The following is a 16,451-nucleotide window of genomic DNA, read 5'->3' as shown; positions in this document are numbered from 1 at the left end:
CTAATTAAGAAAATCATAAGTTTTTCGGCAATTGTATTCAGCAGTTTTTAATAACGACTATATAAGGATAATAATGTGCTGATCAGATTGTGTAAATTGTAATCGGTTGCAACGTAGTGAGTGCACAAACTTAGCTCGAAATGATTTTGGGGGAAAGAGACTTATCTTGAAGGCCTGATTAAGGTAACATAAAGTAACTTTATAAATGTGAAAAAATTCACGCGCATTGCGTATATAACACTAATTGATAAACAAGAAAAAAAAATTCAGTTTATCATTTCATTAGCCGGGAAAAAATTGTCAAATAACTTGTTGAAAACGCAATTTTGCTAGACTGCAGCCTTAATATTTAGCTATTTATTAAATAAAAAGTGTCCTGTCACAATCAGAGTGTAATGTGTAGGTACTTTATTATATAATTACAAACCATGAAAAGTACCTAGGTACCTAGGTATACTTAAAACTCGCAGCTTACAACATTCTGTAGTGTCCTTTAAACTTACATCTAAGCTGTAATATACTTATTAAAAATTGATGCACTAAAGACGTATCGTCAATATATGTAGGATAAATCTATGAATAGTAATAAATATTAGTAATTCTACTAGGTGCAATAAGTTTCAAATTTAATTGTAATCGGTTTATTTTATTACCTAATATGATACTTTCAAGGTATTGTCTTCATCCTTATATGATAGTCTATGAAGGTATGAGGTATCTCATTACCTTCTACGCTTCGGGTACATTGCACCAATATCCATAGAATTATAAGAAGGCACTCTTAAAAAATAAAACTTAATTTATTATAAATATTATAACTAGGTATCGAATATTTACATTTTGGGAGATAAACATTCTTTAGCTTACATAACTTACAATTTCATGGACGTTTTAAAATGGTAGGTACTACGTACCTCTTAATATATTTATGTCATTTTGCTATAGCAGAGTTCCAATATTTACAATCACAACTTTGCTTATTAGGCACTGTTCACAATCTTGATATGCAATTAACGATAGCACTATTGGTCCATGAACCTATGTCACCCATGCAGCGCTCGGTGCGCCTCACTGAGGTACGTGGTCCAGTAGATTACTGTGAAGAGTATGAAGCACATGGGAAACACCATGAGAGCGTATTTGTCGAGGGCTCCGTGCTGCGCGCCGCAGAACATGACGCCGCGTTCGGCCGCTGCGGCTATCCTCGACCACAGGGTATTTGCTGAGCCAGTTCGGGGCATGGCCTCCAAAATTGGCGAGTCCTAAAAATAATAACAAATCAAATAATAAAGTATACACCTTTTAAAGAAGTGTGCCCTTACAATTGGGATAAGAGATGCGATTCTTTATTTTACAATTAACTGGGTATAATTTCTGACTGACTGTATTTGGGCCGACAGTATCAAATCCCGACGTGAATTTGTTAAATTTTCGTGCTGTCGAAAGCAATACCAGTGCACATTGTTTCTGATTTTAAACCCAGCTTTGGCGTAAAAATCCTATTGGCAGATAAGGGATCTAAAGGAACTATACTATGTAACATAATATACCTACAGTAGGAGTTGACAGTGATCTTTTAATTCTAGGCCTGGGATTTAAATCTAAGAAATTCATATAAAGGTTTACGCAGCAAATTCGTATTGGTACAGTTCACTAAAAGTGTTCGAAAATCTATGCAATTCGTCTAGTTGTGCTGCAATCTATTTCTTTTTAATTTAGCTGTGTTTAGCGATACCATTTCACTCTGTGCTGGGTTGGTGTTGAACACTTTTGTCATCTTTTACCTTACTAACGTGTCTCGTCTCACATCCAACCTTATTTCCTCTCCAACTTCTCCTTTCCGAAGAGGTGGACTAGAAATTTTTGCTCGTTTAAATACCGATCTTTTTCTTTTTGCCTTTTTTATCATAAGGGAGAAAAGCATTAATAGATATTCCGGATAACACATACTTAATAACATGGATGGTTTTCATTTAATTGACGATTCGATACCAATATCTTCTTTTGTAGACTTGCGACTTTTCTTCTATATCAATGGGATTATTTCCTATTTCTACCTACATTTAGTGCATTGTGACCATCATGTAATAGAATGAGGGTGATATACATCTATGGAATCTACTTCCTAAGATGCTTGATCAAGTAAAATATTTACCCTTTGAATAGTTTGATGTGAGAACTGTTGTTTGAGGCCTTCATCTTCGACACTTAGTTGTGGAGTAAAAACGCCGCCTTGCGGTGTTCCGGTCACCGGCGTGCTAAGCCTCTGCGAATTTGACATATTATGATATTGCGTATAACATTTTGATTTGATATTATAAGTATTTAAACGGGGAAGGGGGAGTATAATCTGTAATAAATAATAGTCCAACGCTTTTTAAGCGTTAGGTGTAATTGGTGCCTGAAATTCCCGTCTTTATTAGTTCCTAAATATCCCGCCTAATATTTTATAGTAGGTATCAACAACAATATGTAGGTAAGTATCATAAATTAAGGTCATATTTCTTTTATATGGATTTTAAAACGGCAATTGTTACCTGTGAATGATTCATATGTAAGGGTGGTGCAAGTTGTGCTGCAGAAGCTGCTCGTCGAAGGTCCTGCCTCCGGCGGCTCCAGCTCTTGTCGTATCGGATACCGAAGAGGACCACGAAGTACTCCAGCAGAGCGAGGAATACGAATATCGTGCATGAGATCAGCCAGACTTCTATACACTTCAATTCTAGCGCGTCAGGTGAGTTCGTGCTGGAAATTAGATAAGTAATATCTGTAGCTTTTGTCACGTTTTGTCGAATTTTATACTTGTTGTTGTGGAACTTTAGAAGGTTCAAAATCAACTAGAGGAGGAAATTATTAAGTTCGGTAGTTAATCACTAGGTCGCTAACAGTATCGTGAAATTATTTAAAATAGGCGATTATTTTGAAACTTATATGTTGAATTGCAAGAAAATGATTATAATGAGACGTCCATATAAAATATACCTACATATAAACATAAGGAGATACGAAGGAAAATTGCTAGTAATTTCATAAAAGCCTGAGCAAACAGCAATCAACTTTAAAGCTTTGCTGTGCGTCAAGTGGGGGAATAAATTCAATTTTTTAAGAGGGCAATTAATGGTATCGATGACGATACTTAAAAAAATATCGTTATTACTTATACACATACACAATATACATATAGGTACATTAGTCAATTATCTTCTAAACATAACATAATGATTTTCATGTAATTCGTTCTTGAATCTTGCATTTACATAAATATGATCCGCATAGATATGTTGTTTTGAAAGTCAGAAGCCTTTCAAATATTACATACCTACTTATATACATACATTCTTAAAATGCCTTAGCTACAAGTTATTATTCTGTTTAGCTCACCTCACAGTATCGAACATCGTGACCAACGAAAGCAGCGTAGTGACCAGCAGGACCATGCGTCCAGGAACGATTTCTGGAATAACGCAGAAACTTCCCCAGGAGATAATGACGAACAACGACGACGGGAGGTAGCTCTCCAGGAGATAGCCTCGCAGTTCTCTTGATAATTTAATTTGTAAACGTGCTGCTGAATGTTCACCTATTATGGAAAATACTTAGTAACATGTCTTGATTAATATGATCATGTATTTGGAGTCATTTTGACGTCTTCGATATAAGAAGACTTCGAATACATTACCAAATATTCCACATAAAAATATTATTACATATTACTAATTAGTTTACTATTATACTACTACATTAACAGTTTTTAAAACGGTACGATGTGAACCGTTATTTTTTAAATTTGTTATAGAATCTAGGTATCTATGGAAGATAGATAGAGGAAGTAGAATCAGCACTAAATCGGGAGTCATAGCTGCAAAAGCTTCTTAGCAATAAGTTTAGATAATAATAACTATTTAGTACTAAGTATTTATATTTATACCTACTCTAACATAACATGCTTCCACTACTTTGTCTACTGTTCTACAGCCATGGCATGGCATTATCATTGATACTGCTACACCTACGTTATGCTAACATTTAACATTCATGTTTCTTTTTTCATTGTACTTACATTGCATTAAACACATTTGTACAGTAGATCGTAGCTCTGGTAGCCTTATTTTAACCACAGACATTAGAACAAATACCATGCAACGTTTACACTCACTTACACGCGAAGATAAGAAAAGTTTGGGTTAGTAACATTGGTGTTACAATGTTTACGTTTTGAACAAATAACAAACATGCATGCAATCTGTATTTACAATTATTGTATCTTCTTTATTTAATTAAGACGCTTCGCTCTTATTTCTTACATCAGGTTACAATATAAGATGTATTTAATTAAAAAAACTGAGTAGGTATGAACATATTCGATATGTATAAATAGAGATAATCAAATTCATAATTTTTAAAGTTAATTTTATACGCAAAGAATTGCTCTTATGAAGAGATAGTTAGTGTGTCAATCAAAATATTTATTCCCATATCATAAAAAAATGACATTCTGGCAATTAAATGCCTTCATAATAAAGATACCCTGATCATCTGTAAGGTATTTTCCGAGTTCCGGTCCAAACAATTTGAGCTTTGCGTCAAGAAGTATCGCGGTATGCGTGCACATTGCGCTAGCGTTAGTAAATAGATACACGTTATTACAATATAACGCGCAAACAGAAGCGCAAAGCCATAAGTATACATTTACCTTCACCAAAATTTCGAATATGATTACTTTTATCAGTAACGAATGTGACCACGTATTTGGGCAGCCGGAACTCGTGACGTTGCTCGCCGCCCAGCCCGAACCACGGTGCGACCTCTCGCCACTCGAAGCGGACGTCTTCTGTGGTGTATTTATCTGGAGATCATAATTTGATAGGAAGTTAATTAAATATAAACAGCAATGCATAAAGTTTACGCACGAGTAGTCTGTTATCTACCTATAAATGACTGAAAATTATTTATATTTATCGAAATGCTTACCTTTATACATATAATTTACTTTCACTATGTTATCTTATAGAGAACTTTAATAAACATACTTTAAAATTATACATTATATAAGTATTTATTTAACCAAACGTAGCGTTAGTGGTCCGCATTTTTATTGAGCGTGGTGCGTGGAACAAATATATCATAGCGTGATTAATCTGATTAATTTTTAATTATTTAACTGAATGACTTTATTAAATCACCCATAAAATACACAAACGCGTATAAATGTGATATTTGTTTAATAAATAGGTGAAAGAAAAAAAAAGTAAGAAGTATATACCTAATTACGAAACTGCTTGCCGCGTTTTAAAATTCACCATTGAAAATAGTGATATGGATTTCATAACATGTTCAGTTCTCAATAAAGTATTATTTAGTAAAATTACATTTTTTTCATAATACTTACAACTACTGAAGTCTATCGCACAGTTCTGTACGTCTAATGGGTAAAGAACGAAGTCCATCTCGCACTTTATTGTTATTGTAGCACTGTAACATAAAACAGAATTAAATAATATTACTCGCCCGTACAGTAAATCTGTGAAATTTCTATTCAAATTCAAAGGAGTAGTAGTTCCTATGGAATATTTTAGTGTCCCCTTTAAACAGAAGAGGACGCGAATAACATCTATAAACCTTATGTCCATGCGGTCTATAAAAAACGTCGTATCGCATTACGAGAGTATGGTAAATGTAGATAGTATATTATCACATATTAGGCTTGCGGATATATTTGGAAGCAGAAATATACCATTCATAATAATAATCATCGTCAACTGTCAGTAGGTCAGGAATGGATATTTTCAACGATTGGACATGGGCATGTCATCTGTCAAAAACAGGCAGGCGTGACGTTCCGTTTTATACAGATCTTTTAGGATTTATCACATTTCAAATTGGTAATAATATAACCTGTATAAAACTCCAAGAGCCCAATAAATACATCAAAAGTAAAAAGTAGGTACCAAATAATTATTATAGATACGTGTAATACTTATTTTTGAAATTTAAGTTAGAAATAAACGATGCATCCAAGTATTGGTTTTGCATAAAACGGAATGGTCAAAGAGGGAAAAGATATCTACGGATATCTTGATATCTCCGGATATCATAACGATGGTTTGTCACTTTTCGTTATTGGGACGCGGATAGGAGATCGATCCATAGATATGCAAATATCTGCGATCGAATTAAATCTTGGATTACGGATATATTATTAATTTCGGCCGTAAGTGTTAAATTTAAATCCAACAAAAATAACTTTATCAAAATATGAACTGTCGCTTTCAGTCACTTAAAATAGGCGATGACTGTTTCTGATGACGGAGTTACGTGTTAATAGTGAAAATAACATTTTCTTATTTCATAATGGATTTATAAGTTTGATAAACTGCGTGTATGTTAAAAATATACAACAGACGAACCCAATACTGACTGAGACGGTGCGGTTTGCGTATAGCCTTAAGGAGGCCATTTCTTGCAGTACTGAGAGTATCCTCATAGTCTGCAGCTGCCAAATATACAAATCTGGTGTCCAGATCAGCTGGCGGAACTCCCATGGCAGGTCTATGAACGCCATGCCAGGTGGCACGTTCAATCGTAACTCTTCCCACGACACTTGTAGGAAAACATCTAACGTTATCTCCTAGAACAAAACAAAATCACTACAAAATTCTATGATCGAAAAGAAAGAAATGGATGAGTATAATTAAAGCTTCCTGATGGAAATGCTATTGCAGATTGTCAAAAAGGAGTAGGTAGTGCTCTAATTGAAATAAAATGTAGGTACATTGTACATACCTAATTTACGGGCACGGTATTGTTGTTATTAATTAAAATTTAAGCTCAAAAATACCTTTCTATCCAGAAAGTCGTTTATGAATCCCTCTGAATTCCATAATAAATAGGCCAATTGAACTATGTGCTTTACGTCATCAGAATATTAATACTCTTAACAATATTTAGGTTGTGTAGGCGTCACCAAATTTCACGTAATTGTTTGCAATGCATTATCAAATATCAAATATTATTGAAATATTGCCAGTTCAATTGAAGTAAATTTATCAATTGGTAGGTATTGTGGAATCGCGCTAAGAACTACCTAAGCGAGAGAAAATATTGTGTAAATTAATTACACGAGCTTATGATTTTTACATTTCTCTACATTTTTGGTACCTATTATGAAATTTTAATTATAGTATAGAAGTGTTAGATATGGACATGTACCTCTTTATTCTCGTCGACACCAGACACTCGGTTTACATTTATACCTATGTATACTGTAGTGTTTTTGCCTGAAACATAAAAACAAGGATTTAATATTAAGTTTCATAGTAAGTTGCGGTTAGTTTCATTGATATCCATAAACTGTTGCATAGGTTGTAGGAATTATCAGTTTTATGGCTCTTGGTGGAGATATCACCGATACGCGCCTTGTTCCATAATAACCAACTGTATTCAGGTTTCGATGTTTTTACATAATCAATACAATGTCTGTAAATTGATTATACGATCATGTTGTAATAGGTGATTTATCACATACTAGCTTTCCGCCTGCGGCTTCGCCCGCGTTTTCAAAAAAAAACCCGCATAGTTCCCGTTCCCGTGGGATTTCCGGGATAAAACCTAGCCTATGTCACTCAGAAATGATGTAGCTTTCCAACAGTGAAAGAATTTTTCAAATCTGCCAAGTAGTTTCGGAGCCTATTCAATTCATACAAACAAACAAACAAAAAATCAAACCTTTCCTCTTTATAATATTTGTATAGATTAAATATATGTTAACAATCTTACATGTCCCATGAATTTATACACTCTAGTTAGTACCTAAACTTACTACCTTTGTTGTGGAAATTTGTAGACGTTCTTTCTTTTGATGAAAACTATAATATTTTTCGATTTAAGGGCATCTCAACAATTTTAGAGTGAATGATCTCTACGTCAAATTTATCCTTCCTGCTTCCTATCTAATATTACATTAGATAATATACAAACTTTAATTTGGAACTAACAAAAGAAAGTAAACTTTCTTTAAATAATAAATTATTTTAGACGTCTAGGGTCTGTCCTTCATTAACTATAGATAGAAATTCTAATACACATTTTCGTAATAATATGTTAAGCGGAAATTATAGTTTGACTAATGACTGCCTATGCTAACAACGTCTATTTTCCGCTGAATAATGTCCGGACTTAAGTGGATAGCTGTCTGATTTAGCCCCATCATGAGAGATCAGCGCGAAATTAAAATTGCTAAAAATATCTGCGTGGATATAAATAGAAGGTCGTGTCTAAAGTAAAAACAAATATCCATAACTTCCTATTGTAACGTTGCCCTGACCTTTTTGGTGGCCTGAACGAAAAGTGACAGTTCGATTACTGAAAGAGTGGAATAGAGGAGACATTACTAGCGTTTATTTCTTAACTAAAAGTTCTCTAGCATTTTATGTTATCATATTTAAAATAAAATATGAGAATTTTTTCATTATAACTTTTAAATCAAAGCAACCAATCTATAAAACCGTTCATTGTAAGGGAAGGTTTCATAAGAAATAAGCTGTTAAACAGTAAACTGTAAGTGGATTACAAGTGTCATTTGCCGTAACCCTGGAGCAGTGGATGAAAGGATTACACAATAGATTTAATAATAGAGAAATACTTACCAGGCGGAATGTTTCTGCTGTAGTTGGTTGGTAGCTGATATGCGTATTGGTCTATGTATAGGATCTGGCTGAAAGAAAGTGTATATATATATAATATTTAATTAAATTATAATATTACCGTACACGATACAGGTGGACAGATCAAACTGGTTATTTATTACTAACATTCTAAGATTTTTATTCTAGATGGCAAATCATGAAATCCTTTAAAATGGGAATGTAATTGTAGGCTCTATTAGTATTAAGATTATGAAAATTGTAGAGTTCACCTTTAAAAGTTAACTCGTAAACATTTGACTATTTATTTTTAAATTGTGTAGGTACCAAAGCCGAAAAGTTCTTTTTGTACTTTTTTAAAATATTAAATATAAATACGTTCATACTACCGGATGGTAAGATAAGTTATACTTTGTATTATTGCCTCTACACTTCACTGTAGAGTTTTAGATAAAAAAGGAACTGGAGCTAGACTTAAGTGCCTTTTATTTTAAAAATCTATAACACCTATAGCTAAGAATTATGAAATTATAATATACTTTTCTGTTGCTCTCGAAATACAACCCAAAATTGGTCCAGTAATAGAGCAGTCATTCTCGAAAAATTGTTAGGTATTAAAATTATTGAAGCTCCATTCGTTTCTAGTTTTTTGTTTGTTGGTTTTATGATTTTAGCCAATACCTACGTTGTCTATAGCAACTTTGATCTTGATCATTGTGTTATCAAAACACAATCAACAATTATTTATGATTCTAAAGCAAACATCTGAAGGTTCATGTATTATTATTCCTAATCATTATTTAATTTATAATCCATTATTAAATATAAGACGTCATTTTGATCTAACAAAGTGTAGATAACATGTTTGTAATACTTAAATACAATACTTGATGTGAAGTTTCTCTAGTTAATACATATTTGTGGTTAAACAATTTCTGTATATGATTGTATCCTGGCTATCCATTCCTAATCCATTACGCTTTGGATAATTTTATTTTCTTGTACTACCGAATTTCCACATATATGTACTTACTGTGTGGAAATTTTCGATGGGCCCTGGAGGGAAAGTACATGAATTAATACTGAAGAAGAATTTAAAAAGAAATAGAACTGCATTCAAAGATTTTCGAAAATTCACTTGCATCGACCGGGAATGGAACTAACTAAAAATGAAAAAATTTAAATTTGTAATTTTATTCTTAAAATCGATACAAATAGGCCTTATCCGTAAAACATTAAATCTTTATTATGGAGTACATATGGGCCTTAATCAAGGTCTACCAAATTCTACCAGCTTTATAATGATATTAGTATAGATTACTTTATGTCGCAATTAAACTAGTTAAATAATGACTGAGATATTAAGTATGTACTAATAATGTATCTAATATAAAAAATCCTCTAGGGTGCATTATTTTACAAGGATATTCTTGTAGTAAAACAAGTATTCATAGTTGCAAATTGACGTGACACACCCTTTGCGTGGCGACCATTATAATTTCCCAACGAATATGTGTAACTGCATTAGCTTGGAATCAACCTTGAGTGGTAAAGTGGGAACAAACTCATGTAGAAACTGTAATTGCAGTGGTCGGTGAATCGCATGTCTCGAACTTGACACGACTTTATACCTACCGCCTACAGTCTACACGTTCTGTGTGTAAGACAGAAGGCCCTTTGTGAAGAAAATTCTCGGTTGAGATAAAGAGTGTAATTAATAGCGATGCATGTATGAAAATTGCGTATGGGCGTTGTTGCTGAAATGATTACTTATTATTATTGAAGTACGAGGATAACAGATAATGATTAATCTTAGCTACGATAATGCGTAGGTATGAGTATGATACATCAGGTTAATGGTGATATCTTGAAGATGAAAAGAAGCCAAGCAATAAAAAAATATCTGAGGGCCTTTCCGAATTCATTAGAAACATAGAGCTCTATACAAATGCTATCGAAAGCGAATACAATAAATGTAAATTTTCAAAGTTTGGTATTTCACTGTCACAAAATTATAGTTTACATGGAAATATCTCGTTTGTTACCTGACTAGACCCTCAGAGCATTGGGATTCAAAAATCATTTGGTCAGATAAATATCATAATACACATTGAACTGATGAACTTTTCGTAAGGGTAAATGGCCGTCTGGTTTCTGTAATCTGCCAGTTAGATATTTTACTTTCAGAGAATAAAGGCCAGATTTTCCAATTCAAGGCTTTGTTTAAGGAAAACTATAACATAAATATAAATATACCTAATATATAACACAAAAAATTTTCAATCCTAACTACTTGTTCCAAATAAAACAAATGGACTAATATTTTTATAATAACTAAATAATAAGACGAATCATTTGTCAGGAAACGCGAAGGCGTAGGTGAAATGTCTGCAAAAATAACGAAAGTCAGATGTTTTCTAAAAATATTTTGCATTCATGCGTGTGTTATTAGCTAAGAGTAAATCCTTGCTTATACAGACAAGAAAAATATAATAAAAGCGTATGATTGTCGGCTCAATGGTCATTTAACAGCACATAAATGTTTCTCAAAAGTTTTATGTGTTAGCCGTTGTTTTGATGTTCGGGAGATTATTAGCGTTTTTTATTTCAAATGCCCTTAAGTTTTTCCACCTAGTAGTTGAGCATGTTTTGACATTAATTGGATCAGAGTTGAAGCGGGCAATGGTTTTCCTCTAATAAGAATGTAGGAATTAGGAACCATATAATATCAAATGTTGGATATTATTAATTTAAGGGAATTTTGGATATAATGATAAAGAAGGTGTATGGAACGCTTGGGATAGCTGGGATTAATAACGGCATACCTATAGAAAGTTTAATGAAAAACACATTCGGTGTGTCCACCACTACTCACTTATACAATTGACGATACGTGAGACGAAGGTAAGAAGAAGGATGCAATTATTGATCATTAGAATAAAACCCTCCCTATTTAGTATGTTTAAGGGTTGGTGGCAGAAGAATTGAAAATGAAAAGAATTGAAATTAGCTAATTTTCATACTTAGTATTTGATAAGATCTAATAATCCTAATGGCTTTACAAAGTATTACAAGTATGATCTAGGTATAAACAATATTTTCATTATTCTTTATATCGATATGGGGAGGAATACCATCGAATCTGATAAGGCTTCAGTTAAGTCTATGGGGGTATTAATACTCTTAGGAGTATATGTAATTATGTACTTGTTACGTATATACAACCTAACGTAATAAATAATTAATCTTATTGAGAGGCAAAAATAAGTCTTGGAGCACTGTTTATACCACAGTTTATACATAATATTATTAAGAAGTAAAGATTGTTCAAAGTAGTTGTACAGGTAAATTAGCTTGGAGAAATTTTTGCGTTTGTAGTAGTGTATGGTCAGCAAATAAAATAAAACAACATTTTATTTTTAGTTTTTATTTTATATATATAAGGGATTTTAAATTAAACTATATGTGTTTCTCCTCTGAAAAAGATGAGACTTTATTTTAATATTTGCACATTTAACATACATATAACTTTTACATTAACAATGTTACTAAAATGAAAAATTTACTAACCTGAAAAAGAAACGACATTTAAAGTTTAATTCTTTAGTTTGAGAAGTCAAAGGCTTGCCTCGACCATGTTTTAACACTGAGGCCATTTTGAATTAACAATATAAAGTTACAACACTTACACACAAATTAAACACTAGTTACGGCCCTGCCTTCATACAAAACTGCTGAATACGCCGCGGCCGTTCGCACGGGAATAGAATGTGGATGCGATTTCCCTTAGTTAGCATCCAAGCTTACGTCTTTATAATTATTAAACTGTATAAATTCATTCTTTAACTCCGGTCTGCATCGTGCAGACATGGGTGTAAAAGTCTCATTTTAGCTATTAAATGTAGTTTTTAAGTACATCTGAGTTTTCATTTGGGGCCTCCGGCTGCGGGACATGTATTTCACTTCAACAAATATTATATGTAACAATAATAACAAATAATAACAACAATCAACAAATAAAAAATTTATCAATTAAACTATGTACATAATAATTATAATTTTTGAATGAAATGTGTGCTTTATGTTCTAACAGTACCAAACGACTGCACGTGGCACCTGCGGACAGCGTAAACTGGTTTATTCTGGTTTTGTGCGTGTTTCCACTTTCCACTATCAAGTGACGATTTATTTATTTGTTTTGTTTCGTAATTATTATGGTCAAATATTAATTATGAAATAAATTATTATGGACACGATATTTTAATCTTTCACGGTAGTCGCCTTGTCGTTTGCTCAAGGACGTAAAATTGAATGATATATTTTTTTTTATAAAGTCAAAACCATTTTCTTTCAAATAAAAACTTGTTTTTATTGAAAACAAAAGTGTTGCTAGGAATAAGTATAAAATTAAATAGCAATGTTAGGATATCGAAACATTTTTGTATAGGCCAGAACGATATAGTGGAAACGCGCTCTAAGATCTGAGTAATATACACACCACTACATATGCAAAAATTTCTCCAAGCTAATTTACCTGTATTGTAGTATCAAATTTCGGACCACCAAACCGATTTTGACAATAACTTCGCCTGTAGAACTACTACTACTATTTGTAGGATGAGATAGAGATTTTTTTTTTGTGTAATATGGAGTTTATTCAAGCGGAGCAGGAGTAAGCGAATATATTGCATAAAAAGTGAATAGGTGACATTATCCAATGTATTTAGCGATTCGTTTGATAATGTTTCGGGTAAATGGTATGTGGCAGCCACTCAGGCGCTTCTGGCGAATGTCCAGATTGTCTACGGGTTAGTTATAAAGCAATATAATTTAATTGTACAACAAATTACATATTTTTAAACAGTTGTCATAAACATGAACCCTTTGATCAATTTCACTTTTAAGTTGTTTGATTCGTTCAAATCTTACATTGTTGAGTGTTTCTTGTCTCTATATTTAGGTAATTGAGTCGAAACACTTTTGATCATATTGTTTATGTAATATGTTATATTTACCGTAAAAATAACAAATACACAAAAAGATAATTAATTTAGGACCTTATAAATTAAACGAAACACTTTAAGATAATTTACCTACTCTTAAATATATTCAGAATTCTGATATTTTGTAGACGACCTAAATTTGACGCTCTATTTAATTAATAATAATTGAATGACTTATGTTTAAAATTAAATAAGTCAAATTACAAATGAAATATTATTATTGGACGACCGTACTAACGCATGAGATGATGCATTTTTCACGCGTGTAGGCACCTAGAGCTGAATACGACGTATAGTATTAAATTATCTGTGATACGACAGACGCAGTTGCAATGTTAGTTATTCAGAGCAAGGGTTTATTTTTGTTGTCACAGTTACCGCGATAGCTGCAGTATATTTGGGTTAAAAGTGACGCACATTCGTCTGATGATTACAGCTAATTTTGGCATCTGTTAACTCTATTATTATCGATCATTAGACTCTTTGATTGGCATTGCTAACCTTGTGTTCTTTTGTAGAGCTCGTATGACACGCTTTGGGATGGATTAAAATATCAATTTATTTATAATATTACATTTAAGTAATTGAATTTTCTCAACAAAGTTTTTAAAGTTGCTTGCTTATTAGAAGACATTATATGAACTTATTTATTAGTATCGTTAAAGTAATTGGAATTTATCTACATCAAACCTAAATAAGTAGGTACATAATAATTCAAAACTCAATGCACGAAGGTGTACTTCAAATGACTTTAAATGCAACTAATATAATAAGTCTTACGTTAATTGTATATGTCAGGTTCAAAGTTCAACGGTCTATTTTTAACGATCGTTGAATTTTAGTTTACAATTATTGTTTAGTTTGTCATCAGTTCATCACACACCGATTGCAGATACCGTGATGATGCCTGTGCGTCATACTGACGTACCTTTGTAGTAATCTAAACTCTTAGTGTTGCCAAAAATAATTCTGAACGGCATTTAAAGGAAAATATTGCAGCTATATTGTGCTGTAATGGGCAAGACCACTTTGTGTACAAAGTGAGTACGTTACTACAAATTAGGTAATCATTCAATAAGGTTTATTTCAGCTTATGTTTACCGCCTGCAATAAATAACCGCATCACTGATACACGCTTACTATGATTCAACTCTTGTTTTTTCCAGCTATAACTACACACAATTATATACATCAAAATCCATTTACCTATGTGCGTTGGCGATTTCAACTTTATTAATGTCGTAATTATAAGAATAAATGTTAAAGCCGAATTTAATTATTTTGATCGTAAATATCTACAGTAATTGCGTTGCAAGCTTTTAAAGGATATTCAGGTCAGAACGTTAACTTTCGATTTTTACTGAAAAACATATACTTCAGCTGTAATTGGCGCGTCCGGTAAATCTGTCACAAATGTGGCAGATCGTTGCACCTGGCCAAGCTCAGGCGGTTGGCGGTTCGTTAGGGAGATCTGTTTATGTCAACAACTAGCTGTGCCAAGCGACGCTGTGTCCAGTCGCGCAATTTTTGATGATATCCAGCTCTTTATGGTTTCAATGAATATGCATGCTTTTGTTTATGTCTGGTGTTAATATTTTCATTCTACGCCCTCATATTTCACCGTTGGACGTTTTTATTTCGTGTAAATGGATTTTTAAATAGAATTTCGTGTATAATAAAAGTTCACTCGAAAAAATGATACTAACTACAACAAAAGCTTCGCGTATAACTGGAGTTATATCATCAACTTTTACCGGAAATTGAAAACAAATCAAGATACGACAGTTATCGCGCCATGTTTCCTCAAAACATTCCCAGTCGAAAGTGGTGACAATGCCAAATAAATCTGAATCTAACTGGGCATAGTTACAGCGAAGCAGCGACAACTAGTATTCGCGTGTTTTGCGAGCCCATCTGAATTATTTTTGTAGCTCATTCGAGGTCCCAGCGACATTTGCCAGGTTTACAGCTTTTATAATGCACTAAATATGTGTGAACGCGCGCGTGCTACGAACCTTGCACATTCTAGGAGTTCTTTGTTGGGGGCGAAGGAGGCTCCCCCGCCGGGCGCGACCAGCGCAAGGAGGAGCATCAGCAGTATCCACATGGCGGGCTACGGGCGCGCGGGTCTGCGCCGCTCGCGCACTCTCTTATCCACAACACACACTCGTCTGCACATGATCAGTTCACAGACACATCACTGATGTCGATCGAGAACACGGCTCTTTAAAATCCACGGGTCCGAGGTCCGAGAAGCAGCGAGTGCGGCACGAGACTGACGATGAAGCCGGGCGGGCGCGGGCGCGGTCATGGGCGCAACCTTCGCTTCCGCGCGATCTCACCCTGTGATGCGGAGCGATGCGAGAGGACTGCTCGCTACGAAATTTGCTACGCAGCCCGCGTTTGCAGGCTTTGCGTGTGCGGCTTAAGCAATAACGCCCGCGATTTACTGACACATTTTTGTCCAGCATTGTTGTAGATATTTCTTAGCACAGACATGATTCGGAACGATGTTCTATTTATGAAAACATATTTACAGTAATTTTATAATGAAACAACAAACATTTTAATGACAACCAGGACCTGGGTTGGTGTGTCGCGATCGCGTGACGAGCCTGCCGTGCCCAATCGTTAGACAACATTTGACTTTTGCAAACTCGAAACAACTGAAATAGACAGAGACGATTAAGTTGGCAAGTTTTTTCGGCAGTATTCACGTTGTGCCAACATCTTAACGCAGTGCGATGTTGATAAGAAAACCTTGCTACTCATTCATTTGCAGACATAAATATCGTATAATTTAACG

General features: G+C 33.8%; 1 protein-coding gene across 4 annotated transcripts; it reads right to left on the bottom strand.

The window, feature by feature from the left end:
- Positions 1 to 781: 781 nt before the first annotated feature.
- LOC149905992 (gamma-aminobutyric acid receptor subunit delta-like) lies at positions 782 to 16,249 on the bottom strand. 4 transcript variants are annotated; one of them, XM_090105714.1, is made up of 10 exons: positions 15,661 to 16,249; positions 8,646 to 8,713; positions 7,210 to 7,277; positions 6,408 to 6,625; positions 5,390 to 5,472; positions 4,694 to 4,846; positions 3,382 to 3,580; positions 2,538 to 2,745; positions 2,156 to 2,266; positions 782 to 1,262 (listed from the first exon to the last, which is right to left on the bottom strand). In XM_090105714.1, the coding sequence occupies exons 1-10, from the start codon at positions 15,750 to 15,752 to the stop codon at positions 1,044 to 1,046; spliced, it is 1,419 nt and encodes a 472-aa protein (XP_089961840.1). In that variant the 5' UTR covers positions 15,753 to 16,249; the 3' UTR covers positions 782 to 1,043. The 4 variants fall into 4 exon arrangements, with proteins under 4 accessions (XP_089961840.1, XP_089961842.1, XP_089961839.1 ...); XM_090105716.1 differs by having other exon boundaries at positions 6,408 to 6,628; positions 8,646 to 8,709; positions 15,661 to 16,248; XM_090105713.1 differs by having other exon boundaries at positions 6,408 to 6,628; positions 15,661 to 16,246.
- Positions 16,250 to 16,451: the final 202 nt, after the last annotated feature.

Source organism: Colias eurytheme, chromosome 9, assembly GCF_061535395.1.
Source record: "Colias eurytheme isolate Ceu_HAF_F1 chromosome 9, ilColEury1 Martin Lab GWU primary, whole genome shotgun sequence".
Lineage (NCBI taxonomy): Eukaryota > Metazoa > Arthropoda > Insecta > Lepidoptera > Pieridae > Colias > Colias eurytheme.
This window is presented reverse-complemented; position numbering and strand designations above follow the sequence as displayed.

What these genes read in the sequence shown, in the direction of transcription:
- LOC149905992 (XM_090105713.1), bottom strand. Translation starts at nt 15,752, where the DNA reads ATGTGGATACTGCTGATGCTCCTCCTTGCGCTGGTCGCGCCCGGCGGG. An exon ending in GTGTCGACGAGAATAAAGAG is followed by an intron (nt 6,629 to 7,209) that starts GTACATGTCCAT and finishes GTTTTGTTCTAG; the next exon opens with GAGATAACGTTAGATGTTTT. An exon ending in TGCGATAGACTTCAGTAGTT is followed by an intron (nt 4,847 to 5,389) that starts GTAAGTATTATG and finishes TATGATCTCCAG; the next exon opens with ATAAATACACCACAGAAGAC.